Source organism: Vipera berus (genome assembly GCF_964194415.1).
Source record: "Vipera berus genome assembly, chromosome: 9".
Lineage (NCBI taxonomy): Eukaryota > Metazoa > Chordata > Lepidosauria > Squamata > Viperidae > Vipera > Vipera berus.
Window position 1 is genome coordinate 20,344,159 of NC_138212.1, and position 20,805 is coordinate 20,364,963.

At 41.8% G+C, this 20,805-nt stretch overlaps 1 protein-coding gene across 1 annotated transcript in view; it reads right to left on the reverse strand.

The window, feature by feature from the left end:
- Positions 1-1,930: 1,930 nt before the first annotated feature.
- ADGRB2 (adhesion G protein-coupled receptor B2) overlaps positions 1,931-20,805 on the reverse strand; it is a gene marked incomplete at both ends in the record, with an annotated part of 200,334 nt that continues 181,459 nt past the window's right edge. Inside the window, 4 exons of the mRNA XM_081334490.1 lie at positions 1,931-2,113; positions 3,813-3,866; positions 9,706-9,810; positions 16,633-16,668. Of these exons, the coding sequence (XP_081190616.1) occupies positions 1,931-2,113; positions 3,813-3,866; positions 9,706-9,810; positions 16,633-16,668 (378 nt within the window). The remainder of the gene's footprint in view (positions 2,114-3,812; positions 3,867-9,705; positions 9,811-16,632; positions 16,669-20,805) is intronic.

Genomic DNA, 20,805 nt, shown 5'->3' on the forward strand with positions numbered 1-20,805 from the left:
ACAATCTAAAGCACAAATCAATGTGCTTAGCAATAGCCTTCATTCTATGTATATGCCTGCTTATTAGGGCTTTCACCCCCCCTGCGGCATTTTTACAAAGTCAGCTTATTGCCCCCAACAATCTGGGTCCTCATTTTACCTACCTCAGAAGGATGGAAGGCTGAGTCAACCTTGAGCCTGGTGGGACTCGAACCTGCACTAATTGCAGGCAGCTGGTGTAATGAGAAGGATGTTATGCCCACTTGGGAAAAAAACCACCCACCAGGCCATTACATTCTGTCTTCTCCTTTGAAAGAGTTTTGGAAGCAGTTTCGTTTTCATTAAACGGAATGAAATCTGATAGGAAAAAAATGCAAGCAAATTCTTCTGCCCCAGTAGAAATTTTTAGCTGAATTGATCAGCCATCTCTCTAAAATTATTTGAAACTTTTGAACCTTCTTGATGTTTGAGGTCCAAAGGACACTTCCAAGCTCCAACTGTAGTTATGGGGAAAGACCCTGCATTTTAAAAAGATACATGTTCTTGTTCATCTTGGATCAATTTTATCCAAATAGTTGAAGTTTACCATCTCATTCCTCCAAAATATACTTAACGCTGTAAAAAAGAATTCAGCACCTGTTTTGAAGTTGGCATCAACCCTTAGTGACCACCAGATCATTGTTTCTCAACACTGACAACTTTAAGAGGTATAGATTTCAACTCCCAGAATTCTCCATGCTGGCTGGGGAATTCTGCAAGTTGAAGTCTACATATTTTAAAGTTGCCAAGGTTGAGAAATACTGACCGATTTTTCTCCGGGATGAATGGAAGACTTACATTTTTAAAAGGCACAAGTTCTTGAATTTATATTTCATTTTGTACGGTATGGTTTCTTCGCTCTAGTGACTCCTCATTAATTCAAAGATGATGACAATAGCAGAGACAATGCATTGAGTGATTTTTTTTCCTTTTTTATTTCCAACAAATACAGCACCTGCCTGGCCTGGGAAATATAGGAAGTGGGGTTGCGGATGAACAGAGGAGTTGGGTAGGGCAAAACAGGTGGGAAGAATGTGTGTGTGTGTGTGTGTGTGTGTGTGTGTGTGTACAGAGGGAGTGGGGTGAACTGAGAAAGTAGCAAGGTTTTCTTTCCTGCTTCTATTCTCTACGTGAGATTTGCAATTGGGAAAGAGAGGAAATGTCTGGTGATGACTTTTATCCCATAATGCTGTTAGGGCACACAGTGCATGGTGGAAGGAAACACCCAGATTTAAAACAAATAAACAAAGGCAAAAGGAAGGAAGGAAGGAAGGAAGGAAGGAAGGAAGGAAGGAAGGAAGGAAGGAAGGAAGGAAGGAAGGAAGGAAGGTGGGAGGGAGGGAGGGAGGGAGAGGGAAGGAAGGAAAGAAAGCAAGAAAAGAGGAAGGGAAGGAGGAAGGAGGGAAGGAGGAAGGAAGCAAAAGGATTCTCTAGCCCTAAAAAGGGCAGGATCTCCTGCCCCTCCCTTGCCCTGTGGGAGGGGCAATTGGAGACCCACGACCACGATTGGGAGTGCAGTTTTGTGTCCCAGCAGTGAACCACAGTAGGGCAATGGGAAGAGTGGGGGAGTGAGGGGGGGTAGGAGACCCAGTGATGCAGAAAGGAATGTGTCCCCCTAGGATCTGCAAGGGGAGCAGAGAAAGGTGTGTGGGAAGGTGAGCATGGCTGCACCTGCTTGGCAGCTGGAGAAATGGCCCAGCATCCGTGGTGCTCCTCACCTTCCTCCTTGAGGTGTGTCAAAAGAGAGGGCCGAGTTTAAAAAAAGTCTCCCCAGAAAAACACCAGAAGAGGAAGAAACTCTTGCCTGTCCTGATTTGCTTGATTTTTCCAAAGTGTCAGTGTGAAAAATATATATATATATATTTATATTTATATATATTTATAGGTTGCTCAATCACAGAGTCCACGAGGCTCACACTTCAGTTTGGAAGTCGCCCTCTGACAGATCCAGGCTCATGCAATGTTTTTCCCAGTCGGCCGAGTGCAGTTCCAGCTTCTCCCGTGGCTTGGAGGGCAGTGAGCTGAGCGTCATGGCCTTGAAGGTGCTCCAAGACTTTTGCTTCTGTTGATGGCTCTCTGGGCTGGTCACCTCTTGCTGAATAAGGGGAAGAGGAAGGAGACTCAGGGTGGAAAGGCAACTACCTATGGCTCACAGAGGTCCAATTGAGGGTGCTCTTTCTTCCTTCATTTCCTTTCCTTCCTTCCTTCCTTCCTTTACCTTCCTTCCTTCCTTCCTTCCTCCTTCTTCCTCTTTTCCTTCCTTCCACTTTCTTTCTTTCCTTTCTTTCTTTCCTTTCTCTTTTCCTTCCCTCCTTCCACTCTTTCTTCCTTTCTTTCTTTCTTTTTTCTTCCTTTCCTTCTTTCCTTTCCTTCCTTCCTTCCTTTCCCTTCCTTCCTTCCTTCCTCCTTCTTCCTCTTTTCCTTCCTTCCTTCCACTTTCTTTCTTTCCTTTCTTTCTTTCTTTCCTTTCTCTTTTCCTTCCCTCCTTCCACTCTCTCTTTTCTTTTCTTTTCTTTTCTTTCTTTCTTTCTTTTTCTTTCTTTCTTTTCTTTTTCTTTTTCTTTCTTTCTTTCTTTCTCTTTCTTTCTTTCTTTCTTTCTCTTTCTTTCTTTCTCTTTCTTTCTTTTTTCTCCTTTCTGTTTCTTTTTCCTTGTTTTCTTTCTTTCTTTTCTTTTCTTTCTTTCTTTCCTGCACTCCTGTTTTTGCTTTTTCTGATATTATTTTTCCTATTTTTTTTCTGTTTCTTACATTTTATCTTTTGTTGAAAGTTAATAAAGTCTTACAAAAAAGCAGATTTCAACAGAAGAGAATATATGTAGCTCAGGGTTGACTGGTGGGTTTCTTGGTGCTCTCCGAGGTTGGTTGTTTGCATGCAGATATTTCATTACCCAACTCACTGCTCATGAGTTGGCTCCCTGGTTATATACAGTAGCTTGCCAGTGTTGGTGGGGGTGTGTTTTTTCTCCTTAATTGTTTATCTGGTGTTAATCACCATTTATCCTAGAGCAAGCTAAATCCAAAACTGCTGGGAATTCCTGGACCAATCAGCCATCAATAGACACATAGAGATAAACCACATTTGCACACCATTCAGAAGAGATAGTAATAAAGCTGAGAAGGAAATGAAAAGACCAGAATACGCTCTCTCCAGTAGAAATCAGAAAACAATACCTTAATCAAAGTACTATCAAGGAGAAAACCACACCCCCCATTGATCTTGGCAGGCAAGCTACAATATATAAACAGGGAGCAAAGTGACGTAGTTGTGTAGTTACATGTTTGCAAGCAGACAACCAAGCTTGCAAGGATTCCACACACCCAGAGAAGCAGGGATTAACACCAGGCAAACAAACAGAAAACAATATCCTAATCAAGAAACTGCTGAGAAAAAAAAAACCCACACCCTCATCAACACTGTCAGGACAAACTATTGTATATAAACAAGGAACAAATACCACACTCACTGAGTTGAGTAATGAAACATCTGCAAGTAAACAGCCAAGCTGAGGGAGCACCAAAGACTCAGCAGCTCAAGGTTCATTGAACTACAGTTTACGGGAAAAACTCTACGGCTGGCTTCACTCATTGCACGAAGTGTAGTGTGGTGAAAACCTTTATAGTACGGAAGCCATGTGTGAAAAAAAACCCTGCCAGGCAAATTGCTAATTACTTTTGTCCTACTGCCAAGAAAAGTGCCTGGCTGAAGCCGGCAGGAATTGAGTTTGATTTCAGGGTGTCTCTACCTCCTCTTGCCTGATGCATATTTCCTTTCTGTCTCTTCAAAGAATACTTACGCTGGTCATATTCTTTTCGCCACTTCCTGAAGACACACTCCATCGTTTTTCTCTCTGCAGGAGAAAAGCCCAGACGAGTAGTGTTAAGGTCTTACCCCCATTTCACTGAACTTCATGATCAATTCAACCAAAGTCACACAAAGCTAGACACTTTTTGCTGTAAAAATCTGATTCCCTTGTCACATAAATATAATGTCAATTTGTGGGTGTGGGTGTAATCAATTGCTTTTCGATCGATAGGTAGTCCTCAAGCTACAACAATGGAGCCTCAAATTTATGTTGTTAAGTGGGACATTTGTTAACTGACCTTTGCCCCATTTTAGGATCTATCTTGCCATGTTGGTTAAGTGAATCACTGCAGTTCTTTAATTAGTAACACAGTTGTGAAGTGCATCTGGTTTCCCCATTGACTTTTGCTTGTCAGAAGGGGATCACATGACCCCGGGATACCGCAACCATCATTAAATGTGAGTCAGTTGCCAAGCATCCGAATATAAATCACATCACCATGAGGATGCAGCAACAGCCATAAGTGTGAAAAATGGTCATAAGTCACCTTTTTCAGTGCCATTGTAACTTAGAATGGCCACTAAAGGATTAATTTTATTTTAACTGGGGTTTTTACTTATACAGGGATAAATTTAATTTTTTTTAAACTTGGTTTTTTAACTTTTGTATTTTGGTTTTTAATTACCCTGTAAACCGCCCTGAGTCCTCCGGGAAAGGGCGGTATATAAATGTAATAAAATAAAATAAATAAATAAATAAACTACCTGCACTTATAATTTTTCCCAACTCATGTTGGCCATTCAAGTTTGTGATTTTTTTAAAAAAAAATAGGACAATTTTTATATCCATTTCTCCTAAGATGCCAATGCTATTAAGCAGGTTTATTCCTTTAAAAAACAACAACAACTGCATCACAAAAGAGTGCAAATACTGACAGTCTTCTGCTTGAAATTAGTTAAGTAAAAAACTGAATAGACAAATCAGTTTAAAAGAGCAAATCCAGACTTGCTGCTTCAGAGGAGGTAGTCCTTTACTTATGACCGGTGGCTGAGCTAATGTTTGAAGTTACAACAGACCCCCCCCCAAAAGATACTTGGGGCCTCATTTCTGATGGCTGCCGTCCTTCCCCGCGGTCACGTCCACAGATTTTGGGCGCTTGGGAATTGGCCTGCATTGATGGCTGTTTGCAGGGTCCAGCCGTCATAGGAAAATGATTTATGACATTTTTGCTAAAAACTGGTATTTATTTCTGGTTTTATTTATTTATTTTATTGAATTTGTATACCGCCCTATTGCCGTAGGACTCAGGGCGGTTTACAGGGCAGTTAAAACCATAAAATACAAAAAATTAAAATCAATTAAAACAATTAATTAAATTCAAGCCCCAAGTAAATCTAAAACCCAATTAAAATTAAAAACCCCTCAGTCTGGTCCAAACAGCTCGAAGAGCCAAGTTTTCAGGTCCCGGCAAAATGAGCGAAGGTTGGGGGCAGTCCTAACTTCTGTAGGTAGTTGGTTCCATAGGGCAGGCGCACCCACAGAGAACGCCCTTCCCCTGGGAATAACCCATCGGCATTCTTTAACCGTCGGTACCCTGAGAAGGCCCTCCCTGTGGGAGCGCACAGGACGATGGGAAGATGATGCCGGCAGCAGGTGTTCCCTGGCCCATAGGGAATGATGTGTTTACTTAATGTCCATGATTTTCTTAACAACCACTGAAAAAGGTCATAAAATTGGATCAGTCACATGACCATCATGATTTCTGACTGTAATGGGTAGGCTCCAACGAGGACTTCCCCTATACATTCATTCTTATTTCCCGATTAAAGTGATTTTTTAAAAAATGATTTTGTTAAATTAATTAAAAATTAAATACAGATTTCTAAATGTTACAATATGCATGCAATAATATATGTTGTATGTTTTTGAATCAACGTCTGAATGGAAAGTTTCAGAGGTCTGATGAACGATTTAATCTTTCATCCACGTCGTGGTTCTGAAGCTACAATTCAGATCGGTTCCTTTCAGAATTTGCAAATAAATCATTTGAATCCTTGCGCAGCAAACCGAGCCTTGATGGTTCTTGAGAGTTAAGAACTGATCATCTTTCCTCTAGGTCAGTGACAAATTCATAGAACATAGAATAACAGATTGGAAGAGACCTCGGAGGACGTCTAGTCAAGCCCTCTCCTGAAACAGGAGACCCCATACCATTCCAGGCAAATGGCTTCTTGAAAGCCTCCAGTGTTGGAGCAACCACAACTTCTGGAGGCAAGCCATTCCACTCATTCATTGTTCTTACTCTCAGGAAATTTTACTTTAATTCTAGATTGGATCTCTATTTAATATTCTTCCATCTGTTACTTCTTGTCCTGCCCTCAGATGCTTTGCAGAATGGCTGATCGCTCTTCTTGTGACAGCCCCTCAAGTACTGGAAGACTGCTCTCATGTCATCCCTGCTCCTTCTCTTCATTAGACTGGACTTACCTAGTTCCCTTAACTGTTCATCGTATGGTTTAGCCTTGAGACCAACTATCAACTTTGCTACTCTTCTCTGCAATCTTTCTATGGTTTCAATATCTTTTTTTTACATTCTAGTGACCAGAACATAGTGGTAGACTGAACACAATTTATCAATCTAAGTTTTAAAATCAGGTGGCGTTTTCCATCCAAGTTAACTAATTTTTAGTTATAGCCCAAGTCCAGTAAATCCTGAGTTGTTCATACATCAATAAACTGTAATATTTGACTTCCGGTGGCTGCGCGGCGCCGGAGACAGCCTTCCCGGGCTGCCCGCGGCTCAGCTGAGTAATTTTCACCCGAAACAGCGCCGATCAGCTGTTCGGGTGAATTTGAAGCCCCCTCCTCGGGAGAAGAGGAGGGGGTGAGGCCCCAGGTAGGGGTTGAGTTCTCCGGGGCCGCCTGAGCTTGTTGCTTGGGCGGCTGAAGGATCGAACTCCCCTGTAGCCTGGGTCGCTCCCAGCTGGCCAGCGTCTCTGCTCCGGATTTTTTGGAGCAGAGCCAGGCGTTTGCGACCACCCCTGCCTGAAGGAAGGACTATGGAATAAAAGGAGCAGGCAGAGCGGTACAAGAGGAAAGGATGAAGAGGATTATTATATTTTACTCTCGAGCTTGATGGACTTTTTTAAACTTAAAGTGAAAGTGCGTCACAAGTGGAAGTAAAAGATGGCGGCTAAACCTCCCTCAAAAACTCTTCGGAGTGCTGGAACTTCTCCGACGCAACAATCATCATTGCAGGCGTTGCATCCTCCTGATGTATTGACACCGAAGGATCTACAAGATGCTCTTGAAAAACATACCCAGGTAATCTTGGAATCAATTTTGGAATCAATGGGTGATAAATTTGCACGGATGGAGGAGAAATTGGAGAAATTGGAGGAGAGAATGGAAGAGAGGATGGAACAGAAGTTCAGTGTGATGAAGGCAGACATTTTGTCTTCAGTGTATAAAGTGGCTGAATGTGTGGAAGACCTGGATGAAAAAGTGGAAGATTTGACTCAAAAGAATGCCATATTAGAAGCAAAAGTATTGGAGAATGAAGATTTAAGAGACAAAATGGACAGAGAATTGAGTCTTGCTCAATATTACCAGATGCAGTTTGCTGTTAGAATCAGAGGCTTAAAAGAGAATATTAAGGAAGATCTAAAGCAGCTGATTTCTGAGGCTCTGGAAGTGGTATTGAATCAGCCAGCATCTGAAATAAAGGGAGGCATGGATAAAGTGTTTCGTGTGAATTCATGGATTGCTAGACAGAGAAAGCTGCCTAGAGATGTGGTGGTTTATTTTGTAAAGAGGGAAATTAGAGATGAAGTTATACAAGCTGCCTATGATTCTAAAGTTGTGATTGCTGATCAAGAAGTTTTGGTTCTAAAAGAAATTCCTCCAAAGATTTTAAGGAGAAGGAAGGATTTTACATTTCTTGTGCAAGAGCTCAAACAACGAGATATAAGGTTCAGATGGGAGATCCCAGTTGGGTTGATGGTGATGCATGAAGGTAAAAGGTACCGTTTGGTTACTGTGATGCAGGCGCGTGATTTTTATAATAACGTTTTAAAAGCAACCCCATTATTACTTTTGGAAGCTGCAAAGAGATCTGGAGAAGGAGAACATCAAGAGGTTGAAGATGGACAGACAGAGGAGAACGGTGTTGGAGGAGATCAAGCTACAACTTCTTTGGATGATCTTAGAGAGCAGAGGGTGACGCGTGGTGCTTTAAAACGATTAAAAAATAAAAAATAAAAGAACAAGATCAGCAGATGTCTATGGAACTTTCACAACGTACTTATAGCCAAGCAGTGGGAGGAGCACGGCCTAAAAAAGATAGTCCTATCAGAGCAGCGCTTTAAGAGCTTTGGGATGATATGCATGACAACTAAATTTTTAACTTGGAACGTTAATGGACTAAATTCACCACAGAAGAGGAAGAAAGTTTTTCAATATTTAAAACAATTCAAGATAGATGTTATATGTTGGCAAGAAACGTATATTAGGGTTGTGGATCAAAAGTATTTACTGAACTCAAGGTTGGGTACGCGATTTGTTGCTTCTGCAATGAATAAGAAAAATGGAGTGGTTGTTTATGTTAAAAGTGCTTTAACAGCAGACTTAATTGAAGCAGATAAGCATGGAAGATACGTTATGATAGAGCTGCTGCTAGAAGGCAAAAAGACGCTTTTAGTTGGATTATATGCTCCTAATCAACAACAAGCTGACTTTTTTAGTTTACTTTATACAAAGCTTACCCAGTTGGATTATAAATCTGTTATTTTTATGGGGGATTGGAATGGTGTTTTGGATGTACAGATGGACAAGGCTGGAGCTTTTAAGCGCGTCCCAAGTCATGCTAGATTGCCTAAATCTTTTTTTTTTTGAAATGAAGATTTTATATTAATAGTGTTTGTAGTTATTCTATATGAGCTAGAGAGTGATAGATTTTAGAGTTTACGGTTGTTAGCATGTGGTTGTTTATGATTCTTTTTTTTCTGTTTTTTATACCTTGTACTTAGCTCTGGGAAGTCGGGGGGGGGGGAGGGGGGGAGGGGTAAGGAGGGAGGGATAGGGGAGGGGTAGGGGGGTTTGTTAAAGATAAAATGTATGATAAAACTTTTTAATAAAAAAAACTGTAATATTTGATATATAATTCAATATCACATTAGCAAACCTTATTTCTTCTCCTTTATTAATTAGCATGCTTAGTGTTACTGAACCAAAAACCATTCTGGAGCAGGTCTAAACCACCTTTCCCTTCTTTTATTTTACACACTCAGCATACTGATGCTGAAATCCAGCACTTCATAACATGGCAAAAAAGGGTCATTAAAATTGAGCATGACTCAACTCACTTAACAACGGCCTTGCTTAACAATGGAAATCCTGGCCTCAGTTGTGGTCCTATGTCAAGGACCACCTACACTGAGAATATGATGGGTTTCGTACCTTGGATGGGTTCAAGAAGAGGCTAGTCAGCCATTTTTCTCTTGGGACTGATAATAAAAGGGGAAGGTGTGGGCGGGGCTGGTTGCTGAAGGCAACCGTTTGGAGACATTCTAACAGAATCCTGGTCTGTTCTTGATACTTGTTTAATTCTTCTTTGTTGACTCTTGTTTGATATTTTGATTCATTTATTGAAGGAAATATTCTGTTGCTTTTTTGTTTGAACTGCAAATAAATTTGGGTTGGGCTTTTCCAGCCTATTGACTGTAAAAAGGAAAAAGGGGTTGTCCCTGACACACAAACAGGGCCAGTTGTAGGCTGGAAGAGTACACTTTCTTTCAAAGGTGTCAAGCCTGCATCTAAGCTCTCTTGAGACATCTTCCTCATCTCACTGAGGACCTGCCTTTTGTTCCTGTCTTCCCATCCTTACCTTTGAAGCGTTAGTGGCCGGAGCACGGTACCGATCCAAAGTGTGGAATTTCTGATTCAACTCGTGGTAGAGTTCTGAATGGCGTTTCTTTGTGTGCATAACTTTCTGCAAATGTTCACGGCAATCACCCCCAGGAGGAGAGGAAGGAGAGAAAGAAGAGAAAAGAGAGATCACTGTTTGGCTAGAAGAGCCCTACCCCTCACATCTTCTCACGCAAAATGTGTGGCTAAGAGGAAAGAAGAATCAAGCATGGGAGCTTTCTTGATACCCTCTTGAAGCTTAGCTCCGCCATCACTTGTCTAAGCAAGGGGAGGCTCTGATTGTTATGCAAGATGCTCAAGGCTCAATCAAAGCTTCCGCTTTCTTGGAAAGGTGATGGCTGAGCTAAGCTTCAAGAGGGCACCGAGACAGCTCCCATAGTATGCTTCCCTGTTCTCTGCTGTAGGATGCCCATGAAAAATGGGCATGGGCACTTAGGATGAGCAAACAACTTCAAGGTACTGATATTTGCAGCTCAGGATTCAACTACTATGGGGTCCTTGGTGCTCTCTGAGCTTGGTTGTTTTCTTGTAGACGTTTCATGATCAAACTAGGTAACCTCATCAGTGCACCGATTTTAATTTTAATTTTAATCCTTTCCCTTCCTTTCCTACCATTTAGTTCATTCGTGGCTTTCCCTTACTCTCCATGTTCTCACATGTCAAGCTTTTTTATTTTTTAAGACAAACAACATCTGGAATTGGGATGGAGATTGTTTTCCTCTCGCCAGCTGTTGGCTGGAGATGAGTTGTTTTTTTTGCTAGTAGATTGCAGATTGGTTGAAGAACCCCCATGGATTATGGCAGCCTTTGCTTATTATTTCTGGGAGTAACCAACCCAGGACAACTTTACAAGATTATACTGTGGTGAATTCCCAATAGTGAGGTTGCACAAGCAGAAAATAATTGGACAGTAACTAGGAAGCAAAACAGGACCACCTAGTTTTCCAAAGGGATTTTTTTAAAAAATTAAAATACACAGTTGACTGGCCCTGAGAGTATCTTGGGAGAAGCCAGAAACAGTCTGCAGAGAATTTGAGAAAGAGATCATCCCCCGGCACGCTGCAACCTTTTGAACTTCCTAAGATTTTGGTAAAATGAGATCTGAACCTCTAAAGAGCTAACAGAACCTCTGACTAGTGAGAAGACTGGGATGTGAAGGCAAACATGTCCTGTATGTATTTCTTCCCTTTTCTTCCAACATTTTGATCAGGCTAGGCTTCCTCTATCTATCAGACTTGGCTATTATACTGGCTGAGATGAAAGACCAAAGCTTTGGGGTTTGTTCTTCTTGAACTCTTTTTATCTTCTTTTGTGATGATGATGATGATGATGAGAATAGTTTTCAGGTGCATTACAACTGGCAGTTGTAAGAAACAAAGATTGGCCTCAGCATGTTCTTGTTCTTCTCTCTCTCCTCCCCATCAAAATTTTCTCCTCTGCACTGCCTTTTTCAGATTGTAAACCTGAAGGTTAGAGGGATTTTCTTCCCATTTTTATTAAAAAACAAACCCTTACACTTGTCTATAAACCACTCAGAAATCTTTTCCTATGAGATTGGGGCAGCAGTGCTTTTAATAGATAAAGAAATGTATCTGTTCAAGCCCTTCAAAGAGATCCACGCCATTTCATGAGGTGATGGGCTGAAACCAGGAATGTAAACTTGAGAACAATCCTCCAGAAGCTGGACAACTAAATTTTTTGAAAGGGCCTTTGGGATTGAGCTCCATCATACAGGTAGTCCTTGACTTACAGCAGTTTGTTTAGTGACCATTTGAAGCAACAAGGGGACTGACACAAGTGAGTTATGACCATTTTTCACACTTATGACCATGGCAGCACCCCAAGGTCACATGATCAAAATTCAGATGCTTGACCACTGTTGACTCATGTTTATGATGGTTGTGGTGTGCCAGAGCCATGTGATTCCATTTTGCTACCCTCTGACAAGCAATGTCAATGGGGAAGCCAGATTCACTTAACAACAGTGGCAAGACAGGTCGTAAAATGGGGCAAAAATCACTTAAAAATGTCTTGCTTGGTAACAGAAATTGTGGATTCAATTGTGGCCGTAAGTGGAAGACTACCTGTGCTTTGGGAATTGTGTACCCATGGTTGGTATCATTTGGTTTATTTCACTTTTGCAATATTGTATTTTCTATTAGTATCGAGTTTAGTGAGCATTCTTTACCACAAATGTTTTATTGTACCGTATGCTTTTTGTTGTAAACTGAAGGAAATCTGAAAGGATTCAGGAGCACACAAATATAACAAGCAAACAGACCAATCAATGAACAGATATTCCAGAACACTGCCAACAGTAACACCCATCATAAAGCATAATGATCAGTAGACTGTAACATATCATAACATAAGATGTGGAAAAGCAGCAGTGAGGAACAAAATGAAACCTACAACATGGATAAAAATGCCTAGAAGGTGGCAACACCCAACAAGCAGAAGGAGAATGATTTCTTGCTATCCTTTGACTTCTAACCCATCTCATTTTGTTTTAATCCCATTTCTATCCCGCCCTTCTCTGAAGACTCAGGGCGGCTTACAATCTAAGAAGCACAAATCAATGTGCTTAGCAATAGCCTTCATTCTATGTATATGCCTGCTTATTAGGGCTTTCGCCCCCCCCCCCAAGCAGCATTATTACAAAGTCAGCTTATTGCCCCCCACAATCTGGGTCCTCATTTTACCTACCTCGGAAGGATGGAAGGCTGAGTCAACCTTGAGCCTGGTGGGACTCGAACCTGCACTAATTGCAGGCAGCTGGTGTTACTTAAGGAGGCATTAGCCCACTGCTCCACCAAGGCTCTTTTAGTCTTCCAAATGGTTAGCTCCCATGCAAGTATGAAGGGGCCACTGCCATACTTTGCTTCATTATGAGATGCACTGTGGTGGAATGTAGCCTGGATTCCCAGAAGGGAGGGGCTGTTTTCCACTGGGTGAAGAGGCAGAGGAGCTTGGAAACTTTGGTTGGCAGGGAGAGGGTTAAAACAGATCCCCTTTAGCAGTTCTCAGAATATATTTGCAGTTGTGCCTAGCTGCTCTAGTCCAGCAAGATTCTGTCTACAGGAAAAGGCAACCATTCTAGAATAACTTCACATGTGGTTCATGGTTCTTGGGCCCTGATTTTATTATAGCAATCTGGAATTGTAGGAAGGATGCATAGAATTTGCATGCATGAACATTTTACTTTGCCCAGTTGAGTTGAGATGCTACTTTCAACCTGGAACAATGCAAAAGCATGCCTGATTCCTGGAGACATTCAAGGCCAGGCTAGATTAGGAAGTATTCAGGGCAAGGATGTCTTAAGTCATTTTCTTGATTACTGGGGAATGTATCTGGGAATCGACTCCACCCTTACTGTTCCTGGTATTGAAAGTTTTGCAATTAGGTCGAGTTATAATTTGTAGTTTTGCTAATGGGGGTTGAGACAAACAGCTCGTTCTGTCCGGCATCAATCCAGAAATGTCTTTTGCCACAGCTCAATGCAACTGCAAAGAAGGGAAGCAGGGGAGAGGAAGGAACAAGGCGGGTGTGGTTTAAGAAAATAAATAACATTGAGCCCTGAGCTGAAGGATGCTGCTCTTTTTCACGGCTTCTTGAAAAATGTGTTTAGTTTGCATTTATTCCTGAATGCTTATTTCCAGAACCAAGACAGAAACTATAACGCAACCATCTTTTAATATTCATGTTTTTTTCCCTGAATTTTGCAAAGCTGTTTCCTAACCCAGATGGTAGGAAATGCAGGTATTTGTGAAAACGAGCCCAAAATGCTTATACTGACAAAAAAAACCAAAAAAACCCTGAATTTTATTATAGGAAGGGAACTCATTTGGAAAGCCAGTACATACTTATTTCTACATTAGAAGAGGCCCCTGTAAAATAGAGCCCTAACTTCTCTTCCCTCCTGCTGCCGCTCCCCCCCAGCTGATCTGCAAATGAGAATCTGAGCAAAATTAAACTTGACAAATTCACCTATTCCTGTTCTTAACCAACTGACATTGAGTCAAAAGCAGACTGACAGCAGAGTCCTGGGTATTCTGCACTCGAAGTCGGTAACACTTTTATGCCAATTGCACTGACGCAAACCCCCTCCCCTGCAAGAATTCTGGGATTAGTAAATTGGTGAGAATATGTAGGCATTTGTAAAACCCTCCCCCCCCCGTTAATTCAGATCAGTGGCCAAGAGGGGGTTTCCATTATGTTCATTTGAGTGCTCCCCACAATTACAGACCTTAAATTAGTTTGCAATAACTTAAAATACAACAACAAAAACAGATAGAAACATTACAAGCTATTCAATTTAAAAAGTGAAGGAAGAACAGGACAAAAATGAAATCGTAAACAATCACATAACAGGAATTGTCTCAAGGAAGAAGCAGACTTTTAAAAAGTGCCTAACAGACGCAATCTCTTGAGGGCCATCAGTTGGAGGCATTACAGTTGCATTCCTTACTGAGCAGGAATTTTGGAATTTGAGGGCTTCCGGAGGGAGAACATTTCAGAGGAGGCTTGTGGTTCTTGGCATCCAATGGAGGACTTTCCCAGTTGATCTTAGCAATCAAAACAATCCGTTAGGTGTCCCGATCCTTTGTAACATCAAGATTAAGACCTGTAGCCTGTCTTGGTAGCTACACACCAAGACATGGAGTAGCTTAGTCGATGCATGATAAATTGCTTTGGGCTCCAATGACAGTGATAATTTAGGATCACCCTCAAATAACATACCTGCTCATTCAGGAGGGTCCAGCTCCCCATTAGTTGAAGCAAACTTCCTAATTCTCCCCACAGTTTTCAGGCTCAATTGTTTTAGAGGCAAGGGAATGTTCAGCTAATACTGCTAATGGATTTCACAATTGCCTTAGAATTAGGGTTTTGGGGGTTTTATTAATATAGTTTTCTTGGTTGTATTGCAAATCACTTTGAGTCCTGTGAGTTAGGCAGCGCTATCAATTTCTGAAGGTATCAACGTATATCAGCATATTGATGATACTTTATCCCTGAATTAATGACTACATCCGATGGCTTTTGTACAGATAGTACCATTGTGGACATCTCTCAGCATAGATAAGGCAGTATAAGTCTTTGAAATCTTCCCTGAAATCCTACTGGAACCACTGGAATCTAAGGACCCAACCCCAACTCACAGAAATGCTCTGGGGGGATATTAATTGATATTATCAAAAGCCACTGAAAGATCAACTGGGATGAGTCCCTTTGTCTCTCTACCACAGGAGGCCATCTACCATGGCTGATGATTCTCTCTTCAAACCAGGTGAAAAGGTTTTGAAATAATCAGTGTCCTCTAAGAATGTCTGCAGTAACATAGATAACCTCTCCTTGGTTGAAAAATAAAGGTTATTTAGGCCTAAGTATTTATGGACAAAATATTGTGGGTCTAGGACAGGGGTAGGCAACCTCGGCTCTTTTATGACTCATGGACTTCAACTCCCAGAATTCTGGAAGTTGAAGTCCATGAGTCATAAAAGAGCCGAGGTTGCCTACCCCTGGTCTAGGAATAGCTTCTTTTGCCTCTTTTATTCCATCATACCAAGATTTCTTCGTCACTTTCTGGATCTACCTAGTTATCTCCCTTTGGGTGGCTCAAATCATGGGCAGGATTTAGGAGGGCATATGGCTCCTCTTATTGAGTCTCCCTGAAATTTGTTCAATGTAAAGTGATCTCATAGAGGCTGGCCAGCTATGACCAGGCCACCTTAATATGTATTGCATGAAATCCAGAGTTCATGATCATATAAAGACAAGTGATTTTATGCTCTAAATGCCTCACTAATCTGTCACAGAAGATCCCTGAAGGTTCTAACATCACGTTTTCCAAAACAGATGACAACAAACCCTTCATCGCTTTAAAGTGCCCTGCTGGACAGCTTCTTAAGGATTTGAATTTGAATTTTGAATTTTATTGAATTTATATACCGCCCTTTATATATTTATATACCGCCCTGCAGTGGAGATTGTTCAGAAAGCTTTTTCTGCAGCCTTCACTACTGAGTCATAAGCATGAATGACTCTTAGTCTCTGCAGTCTAGTGGTTTTCAGAAAAAGGACAGATATTCAACCTTACTGTCCCAGAGAGATGACTTAATGATAATTGTTATCAGTGACTTATTCTGTTTCCATTCCATAAATGAACAGAGGTTCACAAAGGATCACTGATTCTGGAAATTCTTCCAGAATATCCCAGAACCCATCAAATTCCCTAAAACTCCAGGACTGATTATTTTGATTGATTCCCTTCCCTACTGGAGAAGGAAAGTTAAGAGATGCCTAACTTCTCTGTGTGATGGTTGACCCATGAAAGCATCATTGTCGTTGGCTTGATGATAACTTCAGACAGATTGTCCAAGAGATAACACAATCTTAGATAGGAGTAGAATTTTTTTTTAACAATAGAAATAGCACTTAGACTTTATATACCGCTCCACAGTGCTTTATAGCACTTTCTGAGTGGTTTATGGTGTCAGCATATTGTCCCCAACAATCTGGATCCTTATTTTACTGACCTCAGAAGGACAGAAAAATGACTTAACCTCGAGCTCATTAGAATCAATCTCCAGACTGTAGGCAGAGTTAGTCTGCAGTACTGCATCCTAACCACTGTGCCACAAATTCTGGGCACCTACCGCTCCAGCCCATCCTCCACACTAAGGGTATAAAGACAGAGCTCCCACCTAGACTATTGCCCCCCCCAAATTCATCAGAACAAAGTCAACTGGACACTCCCCATCTATCATTACAGAATCTATCATTACAGAATCTAGACAACTGTGTGGCCAGCAGTTAGACAGGGCACAACTGGAATTTCTGACATCAAAAAAGGTGTCACTTTATTATACCCTAGATGGGCACTCACCTCAAAATCCAGGTCAGAGTACCGTAGTCTTTTCCTCTGGGGAGGGAGGCGTGAAGTAAGCATACCACAAAGGGGGAGGAGGGAAAAAAAGAAAAGCCTTCATTACTTTGTCTAGTTCTTAGAAGGAGAGCAGGTGGTTGGAAGGGCACCCAAAAGAACGCAGAGAGATGGAACCGTGGGAAAAAGGGGTTAAGAGAAGCAGGAGGAGAAAGTCATCTCCAAAGCATCACAGGAGCAAAGGACAGGGTCAACCCTAATGCAGTTTGGTGGCCATTTCCTTTGACCAATTGTCTGTGGCTACAGAATGGGTTAACCACAGCTGTTTGCACTAAGAAAATCTACTCTTCTAGCTGCATCTTCTAACAGGCTCTTAGATGACCATTTTTCAATGGCCTCCAGATCTGAGGGGCTCATATCACTTGGGCGAGTTCTTTCGTGGTTGGTAACCCAACATTAGGAGAGCAAACGGAAGGGAAGAAGTTGAGCTTTAACATTTGACCTCAGAGGTAGGGAGATGATTGCATTTCAGCACATTTCTCCCATTTTGGGGTCTTCCACATGATGCTGGAGGTGATGATAAATTAATCCGACCCTTTCCTGAAGTCCAGGACCGGGAGAATAGAATCCAGAGGGCAGACTCTTTCTTCTCCTTCTCTGTCAATCTTGGTTCCACTGACAACTGGAAGATCAGCCCCATGGCCATATTTCAATTTTGGTCTTCTTCCCTATTTCCACATTGCCAAAAATTCACTTTCCTTCCTTCCTCTGGAACCACACTGAATCTGCTGTTTTTAAGCTGCCCATCCCCCCAAAAGTCATCCCTACAACCACATTTGTCTGAAGCAGCTTCTTTTACTCCTCAAAAAAAAAAAAAAAAAAAAAACCAACAACAACCCAAAAACCCAACTTTGAGGATGCAAATACAAAAGCTCTGGCTTCCATGGCACTGCCAAGCATAGAAACTCTTCAGCAAAGGGGAGGGTGCAAGGGAACCCTTAGCTCACAGCTCATTCAATAAACTCCGCAATTGTTCTTACTGGGTATTATTACTGATACTACTGTTGTGGACATTAAATTGATGTTGAATTTAATTACGGCAGCAAGACTTTTAGTAGGGCAATATTGGAAGAAGGAAGAACTGCCGACTATAGAAGAATGGACTCTAAAAGTTTCCAACCTGGCGGAAATGGCAAAGATCTCAGCGTATCTGAAAGACCATTCGCAACAGAGATATATTGTGGAGTGGAAAAAATGGATTGATTACATCCAGAATAAATATGGGACTAAAAAGTTTCATTTAGCATTTGAATAAGTATTGATGTGATATTTATATTGCTTGTAGTCATTTTACAAGAGTTAAAGTGCGATAGACTTAATAACTCATTGTTGTTAGCATATGGTAGATTATGATTTTTTTTTTACTTTTATACCTTGTATTTAGCTCTGGGAAGTCGGGGAGGGGGGAAGGGGAGGGGGGGAGGGGTTGGGTTGGGTTGGGAAGGGGTGGGTGGGTTGGGAGGGGTTGTTTTGTTAAAGATAAAATGTACTGAAAAACTTTTCAATAAAAATAAATAAACACCAGAGGGGAAAAAATGGAGGATTAAACACAGATTAATTCAAGTTAGGGATCTGTGTGGTCTCAGGATACAGGAAAAAAACATTCTGAAATAGATGGGCAAAGGACTGCTTTTATGCTTCTTGAACAAGCACTGCTTTTCACAGCAGAAACACCCCATGCCTGCCCTTGAATTCAAAGTCAGACCACTTCTTGCAGGCAACAGTATCTGCAGGGAAAACAGACGCAGTCATGGTACAGGCTCAAACTGGTTGAACAATCCATTTTAACTCCGGGGAAGATTGTCCAATCAGATTTAATGCAGAAGTTTTAAAAGGTTAAGGCAGTCTTGAGAGGCACTAGTGTGGTGGAAGGAAATCTGGATTCCCAGGAGGGAAGGGCTGCATTCCAAAGGGCAGAGAGGCGGCAACACATAGAAAGTTTGGTCAGGAAGAAGAGAGTTTTAAAGGTTCTTCCCAAATTATTCCCAGAGTATATTTAAGATAAAGGTAAAGGTTCCCCCGCACATGTGTGCTAGTCATTTCCAACTCTACGGGCCGGTGCTCATCTCCATTTCAAAGCTGAAGCGCCAGTGTTTGTCCGAGGACGTCTCCGTGGTCATGTGGCCGGCATGACTAGATGCCAAAGGCGCACGGAATGCTGTTACCTTCCCACTGTAGCGGTCCCTATTTTTCTACTTGCATTTTTTATGTGCTTTCGAACTGCTAGGTTGGCAGAAGCTGGGACGAGTAACAGGCGCTCACTCTGTTATGCAGCATATTTATGGTGATGCAAATACAGGTAGTCCTCAATTTATGACCACAATTGAGCCCAAACGTTTTGTTGCTAAGCGAGACAGTTAAGTGAAGTTTGCCCCATTTTAGGACATTTCTTGTCATAGTTGTTAAATGAATCACTGTAGTTGTTAAGTTAGTAACATGGTTGTTAAGTGAAACTGGCTTCCCCATTGACTTTACTTGTCAGAAGGTGGCAAGAGGTGGTCACAAGACTCTGGGACACTGCAGCCATCATAAATACGAGTCAGTTGCCAAACGTCTGAATACTGATCACGTGACCATGGGGAAGCTGCAACGGTTGTAAGTGTGAAAAACTTTTTCAGCACCGTTGTAAGTTTGAACGGTCACTGTGGTAAGATGAGGACTACCTGTAGTTGCTTTAGCTTGGCAAGATTTCTGTCTGCAGGTGAGGAACAATCAAGGAAACTGCTCAGATGTAATTCCATGTGTCTTTCATGGTCCTTGGGGCCTGAGAGGGAGGCATGTAAGCTCTCCCTGCACTGAGGAACACTCAGGAATAATGGCTGATGCTTCATGCTCAGCCGTAAATCAGTAGAAGAAGTAGTAAACCTACTTCGGGTTTATATTATAAGTTCCTGGTTTAAAATTCCTTGTCTTTTTCTTGAGTCTTGGGGGCCTGATAACTAAGCGTGGCATTCAGCTCTATGGTAATTCTGCACTGATTAGTCCACGGGTGGGGTTTTGTCTCTAGTTCTGGGCAATTCCTTGCTTAAAAAGGGCACAGAGAATTTGACGCAAGCTCAGAGAAGAGTCACCATGCTGATCTGGAACTCCCAGCAGACAAGGAAGGGTTCAAGGTGCTGGCCATGCTCAGCTTGCAAAAAGGAAGACCAAAGGGAAATATTGTGACGGTGTCTAAGTAGCTAATAGGCTGTCATGTGCATAATAATAATAATAATAATAATAATAATAATAATAATAATAATAATAATAATAATAAAGTTGGAAGGGACCTTGGAGGTCATCTAGTCCAACCCCCTGCTCAGGCAGGAAACCCTATACCATTTCAGACAAATGGCTGGCCAGTCTCTTCTTAAAAACTTCCAGTGTTGGAGCATTCACCGCTTCTGGAGGCAGGTTGTTCCACTGGTTAATTGTTCTAACTGTCAGGAAGTTTCTCCTTAGTTCTAGGTTGCTTCTCTCCTTGACTAGTTTCCATCCATTGCTTCTTGTCCTGCTTTCAGGTGCTTTGGAGAATAGCTTGACTCCCTCTTCTTTGGGGCAGCCCCTGAGATATTGGATCACTGCTATCATGTCACCCCTCACCCTTCTCTTCGTTAAACTACACATACCCAATTCCAGCAACAAAGCTGAGAGGAGGACAAAGGCCAAATGGTTGAAGTTAAAAGGAAGAAGGTTCAAGTTGAATGGGAAATGAACTGTCAGGGTAGTGAAAGCACTGCACAGTGGAACAGGCTGGCTGAAATTGTGGTAGGTTCAGCGGTGGTGGGATCCAGCCGGTTCGCACCAGTTTGGCAGAACCGGTAGCTAATTTTTTTGTTGCCCAGGCCCAGAATAGACTTCCGGAAGCGGCATCCAGGCAGAGAACCAGTTGTTCACACATTTGAATCCCGCCACCGGGTAGATTCCCCCTTTGTTGCAGCTTTCAAATTGAGATTGGCTGGCCAACTCACGGAGACGGCTGAGGTCTATGAATCTGTGGTTGTTTGTTTGTTTGTTTTTCTTTCCACTCACGGTCATCCCTTCTGTTTTTTAATACAATGTGGCTAGCATTATTGAAAGAGGCAGCCTTTAGACCAGATTTTTCTCAACTTCTGCAACTTTTAACCTACGTAGACT